The following is a 21774-nucleotide window of genomic DNA, read 5'->3' on the forward strand; positions in this document are numbered from 1 at the left end:
GCCTGTAAAGGAAGAGAGATGGTGATTTCTTCTCTCAACAGTTCACTGTTTCTCTATGTTCTGTGCGGATAAATGGAAGGATCTCATCACAGAAGAGATGTCATTTCATCCTAGACCGATCATTCTTTTCTCAGAGTGTGACATTCCTTGTCATATAGCAAGATAACAGCCAAATCTGGCTCTAGCTCGTGCCCTGGCATGCACAGACCTCAATGAAGCAAATCGAGAAGGAGAGGAACATCGACATATACCCTGTTTCCCCCAAAATAAGGCATCCCCTGATAATAAGCTCAATCGGGCTTTTAAACGCATGGCAATAAGGCCAAGCGCTTATTTCAGGGTTCAAAAAAATATAAGACAGGGTCTTATTTTGGGGGAAACACGGTACTATAGTATGAAAAAAAGCATACTGAGTTAAAATAACTTGTACATCTACAAACAACCTGGCTCTGTTGAGAGGTACAACCAGTGGTGAAATTCAATTATTTTTACTACTGGTTCTGTGGGCGTGGCTTGGTGGGCTTGGTGGGCATGGTGTGGCTTGGTGGGCATGGCAGAGGAAGAATACTGCAAAATCTCCATTTCCACCCCACTCCAGGAAAAGGATCCTGCAAAATCCCCATTCCCACCCCACTCTGGGACCAGCCAGAGGTGGTATTTGCCGGTTCTCTGAACTTCTCAAAATTTCCGCTACCAGTTCTCCAGAATCTGTCAGAACCTGCTGGATTTTACCCCTGGGTACAACCACTAGTATTAATGAGTGCACAAACTCCACCTTGATCTGCCAGTAAAAAATCTAGAGCCACAGGGTTCTGAAATAACAATTTGAGACAATGAGGAGACTTCAGACTTCAGTTTGTAGTCTTCTAATGGTATCAAGCGATACTGGAATATTGAGAAAGGCAAATTCTAATTCAGCAACCCCCAACCCTGGCAGAAACCAAGGAGCACAGAATGAAAGGAAGATTTCCATTCCTTATATGTATCTGTATATATATCATATCCAAAACCAGTTATGCTTTGGGGTTTGACTGGTTTTTAGCTCAGCAGAGACCTTAAAAGTCCAAATACAATGAGTCATATTTCCAACAAAAATTGCCTTAATCTGGGAAGGCTTGCAATACATGCAGTATCACCTGTATCAAGAAAAGGTGTAAGTATCCATATACTTATATCTTCATGAGTTACTCTAGTGACTAAAAATAATATGTATCAAGAAAAGCAGTGTCATGAGGAGCTTTCAACTAAGGAACACCCTCCATAGGTTGTGTACATACTGAGCAACCTTTCAGGAAGGTTAAATGTACAGCAAGGTTGGAGGACATATCATTCAGAAAAATATCCTTTCCACTCAGTTGGTGAACCTGGTGTAGTGTTGGCTGTCTTGTTTAACATGTTGCAAGCCATGCAATCCCTCTCTTCTATGGAGCAAAAAATCCTTTTTAGGAGGAAAATTGATTTGAAAACATAAATATAAGGCCAATTATTCCAACAGGTTACAACCCTCACAATCTACCATGTCCAATCTTCTGCAAGTATTCCCTGGAAGGTCACGTGATAGGAGTACTAAGGTCTTGTTTGCCTATATGTGCATTGTAGATACATGGTACATCAACAATAAATACACACAACAGATGGAAGCATGCAAGAAATTTACATGCATACAGATCAACACCCAAATTTTCACCATCCCACTGATCCACTAAACTACTATAGCATCAGGCCTAGTATGAATTCAATCATTATATGGTTGTGTGATGCCAATCTGGTAGCTAAAGTCAGATTGCTCTTTTCAGCATCTGTAGTGATCAGGAAGAGGTGCAGTAAAAAAAAAAAAAGGACATTGCGGTTACTAAAGGCTAACCAAGTTCATTGTCGTATTGTTGGAAGAAATGTCCATCTGGGTTTGGTTCCAAGTGGAGAAAAAGACACCGGATTCATAGAAATTGTTTGGAAAGGTTTATTGATGAACAGAATCACATAGCTTGAGATCCTGGGCAGAAAAGGGAAGAGATGCTGAGTCCCTGGGTTTTATACCCTCTCTGGGTTTGAATTTGAGCTTGTGTTCTGATTGGTTATCAGACTCCCATGGGGCCATGCAGGGGTAACTTTGTAGGTTGTCGTTTCAGTCCCAGGCTTGGTTGACTCTTGCTGGGTGATGATGTAGTGAAAGTGCTTTGGGCAATTCCTACTATGGCTCTGCCTGAAGGAGGTAGATCTTTGTTATGTAGAATAGACTGGCCCAGGCCTTAATGGCCCATTGACAAAGGTGGGGGGCTGAGTTTCTGACTCCCTTTTAGGGGAAATATTCTGCCCTTTTAATATTTCCTAAAATATCTCATTTTCCTAGGAGAGGGGTGGGTGCTAACTTCCTACAGTATAATGTTCATATGTTTGGAGAATTCTTTCTGAAGTGGCTGCAGTTTCTCTTGACAGCTTCCTATTGAAGTCTACCGAATCAAAAGACAATCAGTAGCCATTATTGTGTGAAGCTAGGGTTCTACTTCTCACCAAACATCTACACACAATAGTGCCATGTTGATGTCATTGTGCATTTTCTCAGTTTCCTTCTGTAGTTCTCTCAGTTGTGCTTTTTTTTTAAAAAAAAAAAATGATTTATATGCCGCCCTTCTCTGGAGACTCAGGGCGGCTTACAATGCGCTAAGCAATAGCCTTCATACTTTTGTATATTTATACAAAGTCAGCTTATTGCCCCCACAACTGGGTCCTCAATTTACCTACCTTAGAAAGGATGGAAGGCTGAGTCAACCTTGAGCCTTGGTGAGATTTGAACCTGCAGTAATTGCAGGCAGCTGTGTTAATAACAGGGTGCTCTAGACCACTGTACTATCAAGGCTCAACCTGCTTACCAAGAGGAAGGCAGGTTCTGGTTTCCACAAAGTTTCTGTTCCATAGACTAGGGGAGGTGAGTGGCTTCTCCACCTTGAATGACCTGTGGTCAGACAGGAGGCAGATTAGTTGTTAGAAAAAATTAGCTTACCAGAACAGGAAGAATTTGTCTGCCTTAATTCCACATATCTTTTTCCTTTAGGGAAAATAAATCAGAAAAGGTTAGCATTGTGGCAATGTGTGCCATACTCATGTGGCGGGCATTGCCCCAGATGGCTGGTTTCCATACTGTGATAGGATAAAGGTGAAGCCAATAGTCCTAAGGCAAGACTTAAACTGCCCAGTTCATTCTTACCATATTTACTCCAGCTAAACATGAATTTTAATATCTCCCCATGCTTAACTCCCTAGAATGAAATCTTGCAGAGCTCGGAGATACATGAGTACATATTCCTTGAGTGAATGGATTAGTTCCAGAACCAAAAGTTTGGGGGGGGGGGATTTCTTTTTGTTCTCAGGTAGACCATACCATTCCATGGAGCCTCTATCAAATATTGTCAAACTTTGTTTTTCTACCACCCTTTCACCCTTATCAGATGTCATGTTAAGGGAGAAAGATGTAAACATATTGTCATGACCTATTTAGGGTTATAAAGGGAAAACACAGCTAAACCCTTATCATTAGAGTGTCCCCCCTCCTTCAGATTCCTTCAAATTTGCATATATATTTTTTTTTGTTCCCTGGGGGGCAATGACACATTTTGGATTGATTTCCAGGTTTTTTTTGGGGGGGGGAATGCAAGAATAATCAACTTGTGATTGTGGCATCCCAGCATCTGCCAATGTATTTCCCATTGTCTTAAGCCAAAGATGAGGGAGTCATTTAATTAATTTCCTGATGAAAGATATCCTCATTTTCTTCCCAAGTGCTTTTCACTTCTTGCTGGCTTCTATAAAATTATTACAGAGACATCAAGAGAACAAGAAGCTCTCCCACCATCCATCCATATCCATTATGCCTTTCATTTTAAGTTTCCAATTTAGACATGCTTGCACTTCTAGCCGGCTAAACTGCCTGAGGGAACAATTTTAGCTCCCTTTTACACTTTCATGGGCACAAAGGAAACTAATGAAATATCTGCAAGAAAAAAACCAACCCCAAGGACCCCTCAGAGGTGACTTGAGACGCTGCGGATGGGACAGCTCAGGCATCCTGAATATTATAATTAATATAACACAATAAACGCAGCACATAATTATGTATGTTGTGCCTATATTATATACAATTACTTTATTAGGAATCACTCTTTTGCATATAGAAAAGGCATTCAAGCTAAGTGGGGGGAGCGGTTGGGAAAAAGTAGGGGAAATCCTTTCCCGCTCGTTTTAAAATACAAAACGAAGAGATTTCAAGGCGCTTTAGAGTCGCTCTGTCTACTCCAGGGGTCTCCAACCTTGGCAATTTATAAGACTTGTGGACTTCAGTTCCCAGAGTTCCTCAGCTGGCTGAGGAATTCTGGGAGTTGAAGTCCACAAGTCTTAAAGTTGCCAAGGTTGGAGATCCCTGGTCTACTCCAACCCTAGTAATCATGAGGGACAAAAATAATGAAGAAATAGGAAAATCTATGGACAAGTTAAAACAACCGGAAGCAGATGCCCTTTCGTATAGCGTCTGATATCGCTTGTCTTTATTCCTATCTCTATGGCTGGGCACGCGACTCGGAAGTGGCGTCCGCCCACGCCTCCCTCCGTCCCTCTCCCTCCCTCCCAGGACTGTCCTCTCTCCTCAGGAAGGTCGCGCAGGCGCAGAGAGGCGCGGGGCAGAAACACTGTCCGAAATCGAGGATGGCCAAGATGTCGCGGGGATCAGGGTTGCAACCCAGAGACCTCCCCGAGGAGGTGATCGGCTACACACCGGATGAGAAGCTCCGGCGCCAGCAGCTGCGAGATCTCCGGCGCCGCTGGCTCAAAGACCAGGAGCTGAGCCCCCGGGAACCCGTCCTCCCCCCGCGGAAGCTCGGCTGGGTGGAAGGTTTCTGGCAGCGTTTCCTTCAGCCCGAGAGATTGTGGAAGAGACAGGTGAAGCCCAGGAGAATAGGGGGGGGGGGGGGTCCCGTCGGGTTAGCCTGGGTGGTGCCTTCCGGGGACGGGGGCTGAGGACGATGAGGGTTGTAGTACAACATCTGGCCCGGGCACCAGTTTCAGGGAAGGTGCTCTACTAAAGCAAAGCAAGGTTTTAATCTTTTAAGATTGCAACCCTACATTTTATTAGGATTAAAGGACTCCCTGGTCCTCTGGATGTGAGATCCGACAAGTGCTACTACACTGAGAGGGTATGCACCAAGACAAATTCCTTATGTGTCCAATCACACTTGGCCAATAAAGAATTCTGTTCTGTTCTGTTCTGTTCTGTTCTGTTCTGTTCTGTTATTCTATTCTATTCTATTCTATTCTATTCTATTCTATTCTATTCTATTCTATTCTATTCTATTCTATTCTATTCTATTCTATTCTATTCTTATTCCTATTCTATTCTATTCCATTCCTATATCCTATCCTATCCTATCCTATCCTATCCTATCCTTATCCTTATCCTTATCCTTATCCTTATCCTTATCCTTATCCTTATCCTTATCCTTATCCTTATCCTTATCCTATCCTTATCCTATCCCACTCCATTCTATTCCTATATCCCATCCCATCCCCATCCCCATCCCTATCCCTACCCTGTTTCCCCCAAAATAAGACATCCCCTGATAAGAAGCCCAATCGGGCTTTTGAGTGCATGGCAATAAGGGCAAGCACTTATTTCAGGGTTCAAAAAAATATAAGACGGGGTCTTATTTTTGGGGAAACACGGTATTCCTATTCCTATGCTATTCTTAGCAGACACATGTTATGATTTGTGTGGTTTTAATACCCGCATACACAACCTCTTCTTGACATCTTGCTTAAAGATGCTTCTCTAGTAACTACTGGTGTCTTTTCACAATAGAGGACAGGTATTGAATCTGTAGGTCATTTGGTCATGCTACTCTCCCAGGAAAGCTTAACATTTTCGAGTTTTAAAGAGTGTGTTAAGGTAAATATAATGATATATATGGTAAGGCTCCCCATAATAAAACATGTAAATGTCCCTAGCAAATCAGATCTTCCTGGGTTTTGTTTATTGAGCTTTAGTGACTGGGTTGGATTTAGATACTGCCCCTATTTTAGATTGAGTCTGAGTGGGGCATGATGTAAACAAGATAAAATAAAAGCATAGTAGAAAATAGAAAAAAAAATAAGAGATTGAAGAAAGGAGAATCACATCCATTAGCTGCATACAGGTAGCCCTTTGACTTATGACCACAATGGAGCCCACAATTTTGGTTGTTAAGTGAGACATTTGTTAGTGAGTTTTGCCCCATTTTACAACTTTCCTTGCCACAGTTGTTAAGTGAATCACCGCAGCTGATAAATTAGTAACCCAGTTGTTAAGTGAATCTGGCTTCCCCATTGACTTTGCTTGTCAGAAGGCCACAAAAGGTGATCACAGGATCTTAGGATGCAGCAATGGTCATAAATATGAACCAGTTGCTAAGCACCTGAATTTTGATCACATGATCATGGGGAATGCTGCAAAAGATGTAATTGTGAAAAATGGTCATAAGTTACTTTATTCAGTACTGTTGTAACTTTAAATGGTCACTAAATGAACTATTGTAAGTTGAGGACTACCTGTATACTCTCCAAGGACAAAGGTGATTAATATTATTCAGTGTCCCAGTATGGCCAAAATAACAACAAAATATCTTTAATACATACATACGTTTGAAGTAACTCCATTGAAACCCAGGAATATTTTCCAATACAGTGTTTTTCAGCCTTCTCTTTTTGAAAATCTCTGAAAAACTAAATTACAACTGATGCAATTAAAAGGCACAGCGTTCTACAAAGGAAGTGAGGCCTGGGTGATGTTTTTCTGTAATATATCTGGGATATTTGGCAAACAAAACAGGCTATTTTCATAAAGGAATTGAGCAATATGTGAAAGTTCTTAATTTGGGGATAAAGAAAATTTATATAAAGTCTGTTAGATAACCACAAGCTGCAAGGCACCTTTTATCTTTCAGCATGGTGGAAAGAGCTGAGAAGCTTGTCTTTCATTTTGTGTGAATTTTCCTATCTGGACCCAACAAACTGATTTATGAAAACTTATTTGGAATGAATTAGCTTTATGGCTAATTCAGCTATGCATAAAATTATAGTTTAGTGCAGGATAAATAAATATGTACAGATAAATTTCTCTTACTTTGAGGCTATTCCAGAAGGCAAAGGAGATTTATTCCTACAGGATTGTATCATAGTTTGCTATTACATAAAAATAACATTAAACATAATTTTTAAATTTCAAAAAATCCAATGAAATTGTATTGATGTAATCAAGTGTCAAAGAACTAATTTTTAAAATTATTTTTAGGTATTCAATGTCTACAATGCTGGAAAATTTACTATAATAAACCTTATTATTCCTCTATGGATTGCACATTATATTGTAAAGTATCATGTCCAGGTATGTATATATGAGGGATGTATCTTTTGGCTGATTAAATTCCAATAACATATTTTATTTCCGATATTAGAAAGCCTGGATGACTGAGAATCTCCATAGACATTTGGTAGTACGGTCCTGAATTGTGGAGTTGAAAGTGACCTAAGAGGTCACCAAATTGAATTCTCTGCGCACTGCAACATTCATTGCCTCATCCCTGATATAGGACTATCCAGCTTTTCTTTGGAAACTTCCAGGGAAGAGAAGATTGATAGTTTCTCCTGTCAGTATGTTTTTCTTTATCTCTTTGAAGTTTCATCCCATTAATTCTAGTCTTACTAGAAACAAGTGAGAATTAGTCAGAACCCTTTACAGTGTGAAGCCCTTCAAATATTTGAGCTAGCTATCACATCTCCTTTTAAACCTCTCTACTGCTAACCCAGGGGTCTGCAACCTTAAACACTCAAAGAGCCATTTGGACTCGTTTCCCACAGATAAGAAAACATGGGGAGCCACAAAACCCTTCCCGTGCCTGACTATTTCTTGAGCAGCCACAAAACTAGCATACATAGTTGAATTAAACGTTCTGTTTTTTTCTGAAACTTTTCTTGGCTTTATCCATGGTTGGCCTACCAGGGGTTGAAAAGCTCAATAAATCACGTGCCGGTGGGTGTTGCACATTGGCGGTTGTGACACATATTTTGAGTGACAGGGAGCTGCAGCAGAGGGTGAAAGAGCCACATGCGGCTCCAGAGCCACAGGTTGCTGACTCCTGTTCTAACCTTATCTAGATCTTTTAATCATTAAAAGATCTAGATAAGATCTTTTAATGTAGATCTAGATTTAATCATTCCTTGGCTTGTAGGACTTGATTTCTAAACTTTTCACCATGTTGGTAGCCCTTCTCTGGACTAGCTCCAGTTTATCAATATCTTTTAAACTGAATTGTGGAGGACTGAACATGATACTCCAGATGAGGCCTAAGGCTAAGTAGAGCCATCTGATATCTGTTTCTCTTGAGGCTCCTCGAGATATCACTGGCTTTTTTTTTTTTTTTTTGCAGCTGCATTACACTGCTGGGACATGTTGAGCTTGTGATCCGCTAGTACAGTGAAGTTCTCCTTATATATGCTGCTCTTGAGCAAGATTTTCCCCATCCCATATATATTTCTTTTATTTGCCTCACTTAGTGGCATTACATTTCTCCCTATTACATTTCTTTGTTTCCACCCACTGTTCCAGCCTAAGTTTCCCCCCAACCTCCTCTCCTCCCGAGTGGTAGCCATTTTAGCTAATGTATCCTGCCTTGATATCTGCTACAAATTATCCATTGTTCACTCAATAATCGTGAGCAATTTGGGTCACAGGTCAGAAAACTGCCCTGAGCCATGTTGATTCCACCATCATTTTCCATGGTTGCGGTGAGGATCTTTTGTTGGAATGCAGCGTATCAATGGTCCCCCCCACAAAAAAAAAAACCCCGTAGTGTTTTTCATTAATACCTAGTGGTTCTGCTTTAGCCTCATCTGTCAACATGGCATTGTTCGAACAGCCTGCTATATCATCCATAGGGCTTTTGACAAAACAAGCAGAGAGTACTGGGGTGAGAAATCTGCTTTCAACGACTACAGCAGTGGTTTCTTCCAGTGCACAGCACTCTTATTCAGAACATTTCTTACAGTGGATTTATGAACATTGGCATCAGAAAAAGCAAGAATGGCCTGCAGTTCTCGGGGGTTGTTTGGGGACCTAACAAGAGCATTGTACGTCTTGCTGTTGGGCTGAATATGTGTTGGATCACCATTCCTGGGAAGAATAACCATGTGTCCTTCAGGAAACTGACTCCACTGGAAGATTACCGTGTTTCCCCAAAAATAAGACCCTGTCTTATATTTTTTTGAACCCTGAAATAAGCACTTGGCCTTATTGCCACACGCTCAAAAGCCCAATTGGGCTTATTACCAGGGGTTATCAGTCTTATTTTGGGGGAAACAGGGTAGAGCTGTTTTTTCTTGAGATAGGCTAGTACACGGGTGTCAAACTTACGACGTCACGTTGCCATCACATGACATTTCACAACGTTTTTCCCATTTGCGGAATGGATGGGTGTGCATGATGCATCCGACACGCAGGCCACCAGTTTGACACTTATGTCAGGGAGGAGCCTGCTCAAGTCTCTTCTAAATACTTCTAATTCCCAGGACATAAGGAATTTTTCAGGCCCCTTCTATAATAGTTCTTGCCCATTTTCTTCAAGGTCATCTTCCCAACTTACTGCATAGAGTTACTGCTTTTTCCTTATCATGCAGTATTCGACTGACCATAGATTGATGGAGGCCAAATTCTTTCACAATGGTTTTATAGTTCTTTCCAGTTCATGAGCATTAGCAATCATACATACGTAGTCAGACAGATGGGATGAATTTTGGCTCAAGGTATTGCATAACAATACATTGTTTTATATTTGGTTTGAATTAAATTTGTAAACGGAACTAAGGTTCTAAAAATGGAATTACCTGTTGGATTTAGCCCCAGCTCTGCAGTAAAATTCAAAGTTTTAAATTAAAATAAAACTAATGAAGCACTTAGCATCAATGACGTACAGATGTTTCTGCAGTGACCTGGGTCTTTCTTTGAAACTGAAATAGAATCTTAGTGTGATCAGCTTCAACTTTGCAAACATCTGTTTGCTATATGCAAGACCTTCAGTTAACTTTTTGACCAGTACCCCTATTCCCCATTCTAATACTGCCATTTGACTGTACCAGTAATATACCATATTTTTTGGAGTATAAGACGCACTTTTTTCCCCCTAAAAGAGGCTGAAAATTTGGATGCGTCTTATACTCCAAATGTAGCCCCACCCACCCTTTGGCCCCCACCCTTCGGCCTCTGCATGTCCTCTTCCTTTCTGCAGAGATTGCCACCGACAATGGTTTGTGTTTTTGGGCTTCGCACATTGCGTTTGAGAGCCCTTCAAGGCTGCGGGGATCGCCAAAGCACATCGCCGCCGGTCACCGCCCCAAAACACAATGCGTTTGGAGGCTGAAAACGTGATGTGCGGTGCCCAAAATAGCTACCCAGAACAGCTGCTGCCTTATCTTATCCCTTCCATGCTTTGCCTGCTTTAGTCACTGGAACTCTCTCCGACAATCAGCTGTGCTTTTGAAGCTGTTTTTCAGCCCCAAAGAGGCACTTGTGAGTAAGCAATCTTCCATGCTTCACCTGCTTTTCTCATTGCTGCTCCCTCCGACGATCAGCTGTGCTTTAGAAGCTTTATTTCAGCCCCAACTAGCGCACGCTCAAAACCAGTGAACGAATGTGCTGAAGCTGACCAGGCTAAGGACGCTAGCCAGGTGAATACCTGGTAGGCAGAATTATTTTTTTTCCCTATTTTCCTCCCCAAAAACTAAGCTGCGTCTTATACTCCAGTGCGTCTTATATTCCAAAAAATACAGTATTTAGTAAGCACCTGTGTAACTTGGGAAATAAAAAATAAAAAAGCCTAATAAAAAATGAGTTCCTCCTATTCGTGAAAGTGTCTATATTCTGATTTTAATTGGTTGCAGAGAATTTTGCTGAGGTTAAATGTACTGATTCCATAGTATAAGGAATTGGAAAGATACTAAGATGGGAAAAGTCTATATGATAAATTCCAAAGAATGTCCAACTTATTACTTACTGTATTTTTCGGTATATAAGACACACTTTTTCCCTCCCAAAAAGTGGGTGGAAATGTCTATGCATCTTATACAGCGAATATTGCTGAAGCCCCGCCCACCTGTCGGCCCCCAACCTTTGGTCTCTGCCTCCCAGCAATTTACCTCCTTGCAGCAAACAGCCTGGTCAGCTTCAGCACAAGCAGCTGACTGGCGGTTGGATTGGCCTCCTAAAATACCACCTATCAACTGTTCCAGGCTGCAGGGATCACCACTGCCCGTTGCCGCAGTCGCCACCCATCGCTGCTGCTGCCTATCGTCGCCTTCGCATGCCCCATTTTTGACCTCTGCGTGCCCCATTTTTGACTTCTGCATGTCCTGTTTTTGGCCCCTTCCAGGCAGCGGGGATAGGTGGTGGCAGCAATCCCTGCCGCCTGGAACAGGCCAAAAATGGGATGCATGGAGGCAGAAATGGGCATAGAGGCAGAAAATGGGGTGCGCGGAGGCCAAAAATGGGGCGCATGGAGGCAGAGATAGGCGTCAGCAGGAATGGGCAGCGATGGGTGGTGGTGATCCCCACAGCTTGGAACAGCTGATCAGCGGTATTCGGGGAGGCCCCAACTGCCAATTAGCTGCTTGTGCTAAATCAGGCTGTGCTGAAGCTGACCAGGCTGTTTGCTGTTCACTGCAAGGAGGTAAATTGCTGGGAGGCAGAGGCAGATTTTTTTCCCCCTTGTTTTCCTCCCCAAAAGCTAGGTGCGTCTTATACTTCGGAGCGTCTTATAGTCTGAAAAATATGGTACTTCATAATCATTCTGCTGTTTTCATTTGCAGGTTACTCCCTATGGTATTGTTGAAAAAAAGCATACAATATATCCAGTAAGTTGTCTTCTAATATTCTATGTAACATCTATTTGTGTAAAAAAAAAAAACAAGCCCACCTAAGTTTATAAATTAAGGAAAATATAGGCTTATTGTATTTCATTTAATTTTTGCCTTTAAATCATTTTTTACTAAGGTGACTTGCAGTTTTCTTGGTAAGGCTCTTCAGAAGTGATTTGGCCTTTCTTCCTAAGGCTTCCTCAATACCTCTCTCTGAGGTACTAGCCCAAAGTCACCCAGTTGCTTCGTGCTAAGACAGGATAAAATTTGCTCAGTACCTTTAATTCTTTCCTCAGTCAGGAACATCTACTAAATTAGAAAGGGAACACAAAAATATTCTTTGAAAATAATGGATATGTTGCTACATTGCTAGATGGCTTTGGAATGTTCTCTGTAGTAGCCATTTCTTTAATTCTGAATACTGAACTCCAGTTACAAATATAGGTTTGAAGTAGACATTTACTCTTATGACCTGTAAAAAGATTTATTTTTATGGAAATACAAAGTTATTGTGGCTAACACTGTTTGTCCTACACCACGGGTGTCAAACTTGATCAGGTCATGTAACGTATCGTGATTTTTTTGTCTTTGCAAAACGGGTGGGCGTGGCCTGCTCTTGATGTATCCGGCCCAGGGGCCGCCAGTTTGACACCCCTGTCCTACACCAATTTGTTATATAACGAGGATTTCTAAGTTAAGAAAAATGTCTTGCATAAATCATGCATACCAAATCTTCTGCAAAACAAAAATGTGGAGGTGCTTAGTATATGTTTTCCTTAAAATATTTTCATATTCTGATTTCTTTTTTTTATTATTATTATCAGGGAGACAGGATGGAGGAAAAAGGAATTCCTCCGTCATCACATGGAACTGCAGCAGAAATACCATTTTGTGAGGACTGAGAGACTCTTAAGACCTGTAAAATGAAAACACTTACTTTACTGTTTCCTATGTAAATGAATATATAATTCAAAATGGACAATAAGAAATGTAATGATTTATGGCTAATGTGTGTATATGTGAGAGGCAGTGCTGGGATGGTCTCTAAGGGTAGTCACTAATCATGTATAGAAACTGAATCCAACAACAAAGTATTTTGGTTATTGATAGGCCTTAGAAAACATACAACATAGAAACAACATTAAAAGATAAATAACATGAAATAAAAGATGTACATAGCAGCCAAAGAAGATAAACTTTCTTCATTCAAGTAAACCACTTTGACATCAAAGTTTCAGTGAGGAGACCATCGTAAATATATCCAGAACAAATAAACAGGAGGGTTAGTGCTTACTGCTTTACTAAGCTTGGAGAAAATTTAATTTAATTAAGTCTAGTAAGGGCCTGTTGACTCTTGATGGCTGTTAAGCAGATTTGACATTGAAAGAGTGCATCAGCTGAAAAATGATTGGGATAAAAAGCAATTAAGGTCTGGGTATTGTATCGGAGAGGAAACCTTTTCTACAAGAGAAAGTCAATATTCTAAAGAAATCTTTACCAAAGCACCAAGCCATTTGCAGACAGGCAATCACAAGCTGAGATTCAACCAGATAAGAAAAAAATGGTCAAGAAACCCAAGCATCGAGATAATTTATGAAGGGAAAGTCACTGATAACAAGGCGTGACAAAAAGACACAAAAAAAGAATTAAATTGGATAAAAATTTTACCAATTCCTCTCATCTACTGTTGTGATTACAATTGACAATAATAATGATGGGGAGAATGGCACCACAGAAACTAAACCTTTCAGCTAGTTGCCAACTAACCGATGGTCTTTGTTTTTACATCTGGCACAAATGAGTTGGTTGATAACTCAAAACTCAGTGTGAATGTCCTTATTCTTGTGATTCCCCTTTCCCCAGCACAAGTCTCTATTCTTGTTTTAATATTGTTTTTAACCATTGTTAAGCTCTCACTCCCCCGCAAGTCATATGCCAGTGGGCAAATATACAAATTTAAATTCTAGATTAAAAATAAAAATCTATTAAATTCATTAGAAGGCCTACTTTCCACATCAGCTCAGGAATATAAATTATTTATTTTTTCAGAAAAGTGCATTTTGTAATCTGGCCTTGTGTTTATGTCTGCTGCTGCCTCTTCTTTTTTTGTTTTCCCCTGCTGTGATGTTTCCTTTTCAAGTCATGGTGGTCTCTGTTGGAATGCTGCACATTTTTCCAATCATCAGCTGAAACTTCAGAGTCTTGAGGACAGCTGAATAAGGTCAAGAATTATCCCAGCTAATGGCTTGACGTAGCCAACAATAACAAGTTGTCCAAAGAATTGCAGCTATCATCATTCACCTCTACATTTGCACAGGACGGTGGCCCCAAAGCATAATGGGAATTATAGTTCAAAGGTTTATTGCTACTGTAATGTGTAGAGGGGGTGTGTGAATTGGCAAGTCCACATTCCCTGCACTCAAAAGGGATAAAAACGACGTTCCCAATCTTTTCTTACCAATACAAATCAATTTATCAGTCAGTACGGATACCAAAAGAGAAAGAAGGGCTCTTTAATGCACCATCATAACACGTGTTTATTATGAATAAAAACTTGATCAAAACTAATTCAATGCAGAAGTTCCTGCTGTCCTCTTCCCTTTTCCCTTCCCATTCATTCATTTATTCAATCAATCAATTTATATGCCATCTGACTCCCAACAAATTTAGGCAGTTTACAAAATGTTAAAACACACCTAAAAGAAAGAAAGAACATAAAAGAAGACAAGGGAAACAAAAAAAGATGGGAATGGTAGCTAACCAGATGGGGAACAGAGAAAAGATGAGGGCTTCAATCATACTTGCCAAATGCAAAGGCAAGATTCTTCTCTCTGATGTCCCAAAGGTGCTTTTTCAAGAGGCAACTGGACTTTCTGGTTTTTCTTTGAAGATGTTTTGCCTCTTATCCAAGAAGCTTCTTCAGCTTCAGAGGTTGTCCTTTGGGACAACCATGACCTGGATGACTGAGAATCTCCATAGACATTTCTCTCTGATGAAACTTGGAAATTGAGTATTTGTGCTGCTTTGTATTCCTTGTTTCCCTAAGGGAATTTTTGTCCTTGGATGCTTTGGGAGGGGCTGGGGGGGTGGAACCCAATAGGGCAATGGGCATGGCTTATTTGGATGAGGCTCAAACCTTCCACCCCAATTTATCTCAGGTTATTAGGGTTCTGCCTTGGGAGGCAGTGTCATGCTTATGACCTATGTGGGAGCCCTCCAAAAGCCAGGGAAAAAATGTTACTTTTCAAAATGTGATCAATAAATAAGATAAAAATTTTGACTTCGGTGAAGGGATAGCCAAAAGCTGAACTCTATTTTCTGGAATACCAAAGATTTCAACAGACTTCCACCTCTGCAATGTGTTTGGATAGGATAGTAGCCAGGGACGATTCTACACACCTATTTGAAAGTAAATTGCAGAGGAGCTAGCTACCTTAAAACCTTGATGTTCTTGGCAAGATGGGGAAGGGCAGGGATTCAATAGGGAGGATGAAATCAAAACAAGGACAAGCGACATATTTTTGCTGGTGACTGATGGGGGACATTTGTCCCTGCAGTGATTATCACTAAGTGTTGTATCTTACGATTTATGATGAATGTATTTTTTACAATGACTATGATCATGATTTATCACTTATTGCTTGTATGCACATTGAGAGCTTATGCACTGAAGACAAGTTCCTTGTCTGTCCAATTACACTTGGCCAATAAAAAATTCTATCCTATCCTATCCTATCCTATCCTATCCTATCCTATCCTATCCTATCCTATCCTATCCTATCCTATCCTATCCTATCCTATCATATCCTAATTCCTATTCTACTCTATTCCATTCCTATATCCTATCCTATCCTTATTCTATTCTATCCTATTCTATTCCATTCCACTCCATTCTATTCCTATATCCTATCCTATCCTATCCTATCCTATCCTATCCTATCCTATCCTATCCTATCCTATCCTATCCTATCCTAATTCCTATTCTACTCTATTCCATTCCTATATCCTATCCTATCCTATACTATTCCATTCTACTCCACTCCTATATCCTATCCTATCCTATCCTATCTTATCCTATCCTATCCTATCCTTATTCTATTCCATTCCACTCCATTCCATTCTATTCCTATATCCTATCCTATCCTATCCTTATTCCTATTCTACTCTATTCCATTCCTATATCCTATCCTATCCTAATTCTATTCTATCCTATCCTATTCTATTCCATTCCACTCCATTCTATTCCTATATCCTATCCTATCCTATCCTATCCTATCCTATCCTATCCTATCCTATCCTATCCTATCCTATCCTATCCTATCCTATCCTATCCTATCCTATCCTATCCTATCCTTATTCTATTCCATTCCACTCCATTCCATTCTATTCCTATATCCTATCCTATCCTATCCTTATTCCTATTCTACTCTATTCAATTCCTATATCCTATCCTATCCTATCCTATCCTATCCTATCCTATCCTATCCTATCCTATCCTATCCTATCCTATCCTATTCCATTCCACTCCACTCCATTCCATTCTATTCCTATATCCTATCCCATCCCATCCCATCCCATCCCTATATCCTATCCTATCCTATCCTATTTTCTACCTCAACTTCGTCTAATTTCAGGGGATACCTAGGAATCTCCCTTCCCGAAGGGGAGGGGGAAAGAGGCGGAGGCTTTGGCTCCCTTAACAAAAATGGCTCTCCCGCCCTTCCATTTCCTGCCGCTCCGCGAACGTCACTTCCCGGGAGGTGGGGGCTTTCTGAGCTGAAGCGAAGGCGGGGCGCGAGCGGGAGCAGTTGGGCATGCCAACGGTAAACCGCCGATCTCTGGAATGGCTCTACTGGCTGGTAAGGCGGTGCTGCTTTCTCTGCCTCCTCTCCCCACCCCCCACCCCCCAAATTTCTTTTTTGTTATTTGAGGGAGCGGGACACGGGCTCTCCCCTACAAAGAAATCCCGGGAGGCCGATTTACGGGCTCAATCCCGCTGCTCAAAAGCAAGGAGTGGTACGGGATCTGCCCCATAAATGGGGGGGGGGGGGACGACGCTCTCTGTCTCGGAGGAAGGGGCCTGGGACACCCCGCTCCCCCACGTTTGCCATTCAGGTGAAAACAACTCCCCTCATGCTGGCTGAACCTAAGCTTTTGTCTCCAACCTCGCATTTAGGAGCTTCTCTTTTAGCCTCTAAATCAGGGATCTCCAACCTTGGGCACTCTAAGACTTGTGGACTTCAATTCCCAGAATTCCTCAGCCAGCAAAGCTGGCTGAGGAATTCTGGGAGTTGAAGTCCACAAGTCTTAAAGTGCCCAAGGCTGGAGACCCCTACTCTAAGTAACAGACACTTTTTAAACCAATTCACCCAATGCGAGAGACCCCGTGTGGTTGCTGTTGCCTCAAGGGTTAGGCTTTACTATTAGCGTTTCCTTGAATACACTTGCAACTTTTAAGAAACATACTAACCTAGTTGGAAAACAGCAATGTAACCCATAAGTTTGCCACTTGGGGGAATGTTACATAGAATCAGTTTTTTCTATTATTCAAGCCTAGGTGCCTTTTCTTGTTTGACCCCTTGCTTTCTGACGTATTGCATTACACAACTGTGTGCTTCGTTGATTTCTGTACCCTATAAATGGCCTTTGACACTAACCCCCCCCCCCCCAGCTTAAAAATGCTTTTTGCTTTCCTTGAATTACTTGGTGATCTCTATTTTCTGGTGGACAAAGAAGCCTTTTTCTCTGTCTTAAATTCAGGGATCAGGTTTTTATCAGCTCCACACCAAGACTTCCCATGGAAGTCTCTAGGTTGTCTGGAAACAACCATATCTCCTAGGCATCCCCCTGCCTTTGGCGTTTGAGCAAGTTTCCAATTATAATAATACTGGCATTTCACATCCCCTTTTCAATCTCAATAGCTGAACATCTATAGGGGAGCTGTATCAAGAGTTTACAGATGTGTCAAACTACAAATCGGAAGCTGAGATTGTACAGAAGAGATCACTAACCCACTTTAGACCATGGCTTCTTGCCTTTCTCCCTTTCTCTCCAACTTTAAATCAAAGACTAGGCTTCAGTTAAGTTTAAACAAATACGGGCTTTGATTTAGTCCTTTATAATAATGTTGTTTCTTCAAGCCATTTGCGTGCCTGGCAACTGCCTGGAGAAGTTGCTGTGGTTTACATGGCAACGTTTTCAAAAAATAGCTGGCTGGTTTCTCCTTGCTAGGACTGAGAGAATTACTGGCCCAAGATCATCCGGTGCTAGTGCTGTTTCCTGCTTGAAACAGCACTAGCACTGTCTCTTTCTTAAGGGTGGGCACATTTTATGTTTATCGGTAAATCTCTGGAGGATTTGAAATTTAATCCACACATTTTTCTGAATCCCTGCTGTCTAACAGTTGCAATCATTAAAAAGCCTGTCCGTCCTTTCAAACTATAAAAAATATAAATTCCTGAGAGAAACAAAATAAAGTTGAAAAGACTTGTGAGCTTTGTTCTAATCTTACCCCAAACATCTGAAATAGGCATGTACTTTTTGGCTTTTTTGTTAAACTATGTTTACCTATTATTTTAGCCCTCAATGTGATTACATTTTGGCTTTTTTTTCTGCCTTTGATTCTTGACAACTGTCTGGAGTGCCTGCTCTTTTTCTGGCAATATTTTACAGGTACTTTGCCATGGCTTCCTTCATGGGGCTGAGAAAAAAATGAGCGGCCTAAAATCATCCAGCTGCGCTCCATGCTTAAGGCAGGACAAGAACTCCTAGACTCCTAAATTTCTAGACTGGTGCCTTAACCACTAGACCAAACTGGGACCAATTCTGGCTTTCTGGGATTTAAATTAGACCATTATGTACTGTAAACTATGTTTTATAATTTAGCAAATTAAATGCAAAAAGCAAACTATGATTCATTCAAGAGAAGTGGTTAACATAAAACTTATTTTTGCACAGTAATCACTGTGGTTTTGGGGTGAAGGTATTGGACTAGGATGGGGAGAGTCAAGTTCTGATTCATTCTCGGCAATGGAATTTCACTATATATCTTAAGGCCAACCATACTCTCTCAACCTAACAGGGATAAAATAAAGACCTTCATGGAAACTTGAACTCCTGTGGAAAAGGCAGAATGAATGTTTAATAAATAGTAGCACTACAGTACATAAGCATGGTCTTAGTAAGACACTCATATGACTCACTTCAGCCTCTGGGTTCTTGTAGGTAAGCTGCAGATTTGATTTTGGTGGTGGGGATGAAACAAATATAAAGAGAGGCTTGACTTATCAAATGTAAATTCATATTAAGGATATTTTGTTCTTTTCTTTCACAGATTCTTTTTACTATTGTATTGCTTTCATGGGGCTATGTCATTTATGCAACACGAATAGCAGGCAAATGGCAATTGAAGGAGATGTATCCCATACAAGCCAAGAATATTTGAGACATCTCCTGAGTGGAATACCACAGAAATACAAAGACATTCTATAACTCCACAAATAATAGTCTGCAAAAACATGAACTCAACTGGAGTGGTTGTACTGCAGGAGTCTAATTGAAGCTTCAGAAATACAGATAAAGAAAAAAAAGCTGTGAACATCTGATACTCAGTACTATTAACATGTAACTGAGAAAATATCTTTGAATATAGTTTTTTAAAAAGAGAATTTTCCATTTTTTCCATTTTACTGCTTATTTCAATATGTTTCAGAAGAGTAAGTCTACAAGGATTACTGATAGCCCAGAGTCATTATTACGGAAAAATAACTAGATACTTTGTGCAAGAAAGTTTGGTTTGGTTTTCAAGTTAAAAGTTACACTCTTATACAATGCTTTTAATGGTACAGAAATAAATGCCTGGATATCTATCTATGTTCAAGTTATTTGATGCTATTCTGAAGAAAAATCCTCATCATACTGGTATGTTTCATTAAAAAATCCACTCTACAATGTATTGTTGAAAGCCAAGGTTATCTAATTAGGGACATTTTTAAAGGAATATTTAATTTTATTTAATAATAATTTATGCAAACTAAAGTGTAACTTTAGTCTATTTTTTTGCTTCAATTTATTATATCAATTAAAAGAATTGTTTTTTGAGTGCACCAATTGAGTGTTTGATAGCCAATCTTTAACATTTTGAATTTACTTGTCTAATTTCATCTGCAGCTTCTATAAAATTCAAGGTCAACTACTAAATCAGGAGTACTAATAGGTTCAATGGAAGTGTCAGTAATCTCTGCAAAACATCAAAAAGTTGTCCCCAAACTAACGACCAATTAATCTGTAAGTATAATCGGTTAGTTGTATGTAAAATACCTGTATGGCAAGGCAACAATTTGACTTTTGGCCAGGGCATTCTGTTTTACCTTCAGCCTTTACTGGGCAGGAAAACTCCAAAACTAATCTAGGTTTATAACCAGCATTAGTTGATCCTTGATCCATATTTGACCTGATTTAAAAAAATGTGGGCATAAATTATGATCTACACATCTACTTCTCTTCATGTCAAAATGATGTGAACACATATGTTGGGGTTCACTGCAGTAGCCAAGGGCACCTGCTTAAAAGAAATCCAAATTTTAGGGACTAGGCAAGGATGCATCCTGACTCCATTATTGTTCAATTTCTATATTAATACACTTGGTGCTTATTTACACTATCTTTCACACATCTTGACTGTTTTATGCAGATGATGGATAATTCTAAAACTCCTGTCCTCATTTGGCAATCACAATTGGGACAGATAATTTAATTGTTAAATGAGGGGGGTTGCTAATTCAAATGGTGATTGTGCTTAAGTTCTTACTTTGGCTTTCCTTTGTTTTACAGACCTGTGAATGTTGTAAATGAGATGATTGGTCGCACTTTTTCATTGCTATCATAACTGAACAGTTGCTGCACAGGGCAGATGCCAAACAAGAACTACCTGTAGATTTAGGAAGTGGTATATGCTCTTGCTACTTCCTGTGACAATCTCTTGTTGCAGATTAATGATAACGACAATACCAAAATAATGCTATTTACTAACAAGCACAAGAGGGTAAATTATCATGTGATCAGTTTACTACAGGTAACCTGACCCAGAAGTATATCAGACAATGATTATTTGATAAGAAACTGAGGCTAGTCTCATTCTACTGACGTGTTCTTAGAAAACCAGATATTTAGTCATAAGGCTGTCGGAGACCTTAATTTGATTTTAATGTCTCTAGCATTAAAAGAAATGAATGGCAGTTCATGACTTAGTAAGAATAGTCATATGAAGTTTTTAGTTGGGGGACCTACATAGTACACTAATCTAGTAAAGGCCAACCATGCCCTTGTGATATCAATTCTTTTATCTGGATAAATGGTAATGTATAACATCTTAACCCAAATGAGAAATATTAGCCCACTGATAATTTGGGCATACATTACTTTTAGCAAACCAGTTCTAGGTTTAGCTTTTAAACTGAAATAAGCATATAACAAAACCTAAACCAAGTCTGATCAGGGCAATTTTTTTTAAATCTTTGGGGAATGTTGTATTATGATATGGGGTTGATCTACACTTTTATCATTTAATGAATAGACTATATAAATAGAGAACAAAGCCCATACCTTCCTAAAACTGAAGATGTTATCTAGTCAGATAATGAAACAAGCAAATAACCAAACTCAGAAAACACCAAGGACTCCAAGGTCACATTTTAATTAATTTATTTCATTAAATGAGTTATTCCTTATGCCTTACAACAAAGTTAGAAACAATAGTAAACAATAACTATTAAAACATTAAAAACTATAAAAACTAAGGCCCTTTTCATCCAGCTATATAACGTAAACAATAGCACAAAGATACCTAAA

The 21774-nt window shown here is 40.0% G+C and overlaps 1 protein-coding gene and 1 long non-coding RNA gene across 2 annotated transcripts; both read left to right on the forward strand.

Moving 5' to 3' along the window:
• The first annotated feature begins 4625 nt into the window (after positions 1 to 4625).
• Positions 4626 to 13919, forward strand: NDUFB6 (NADH:ubiquinone oxidoreductase subunit B6). Its single transcript, XM_070938574.1, has 4 exons — positions 4626 to 4929; positions 7313 to 7405; positions 11878 to 11922; positions 12750 to 13919. The coding sequence occupies exons 1-4, from the start codon at positions 4696 to 4698 to the stop codon at positions 12825 to 12827; spliced, it is 450 nt and encodes a 149-aa protein (XP_070794675.1). The 5' UTR covers positions 4626 to 4695; the 3' UTR covers positions 12828 to 13919.
• A 5473-nt stretch (positions 13920 to 19392) lies between these two features.
• On the forward strand, positions 19393 to 21730 carry LOC139313160 (uncharacterized). Its single transcript, XR_011600077.1, has 3 exons — positions 19393 to 19845; positions 20095 to 20211; positions 20758 to 21730. It is a non-coding gene; the product is annotated as an uncharacterized lncRNA (long non-coding RNA).
• The last annotated feature ends 44 nt before the right edge of the window (positions 21731 to 21774 follow it).

The sequence above is a fragment of the Pituophis catenifer genome, unplaced genomic scaffold (genome assembly GCF_029215685.1).
Source record: "Pituophis catenifer annectens isolate HBS135680 unplaced genomic scaffold, rPitCat1.0.hap2 SCAF_2, whole genome shotgun sequence".
In the NCBI taxonomy this organism is placed as follows: Eukaryota; Metazoa; Chordata; class Lepidosauria; order Squamata; family Colubridae; genus Pituophis; species Pituophis catenifer.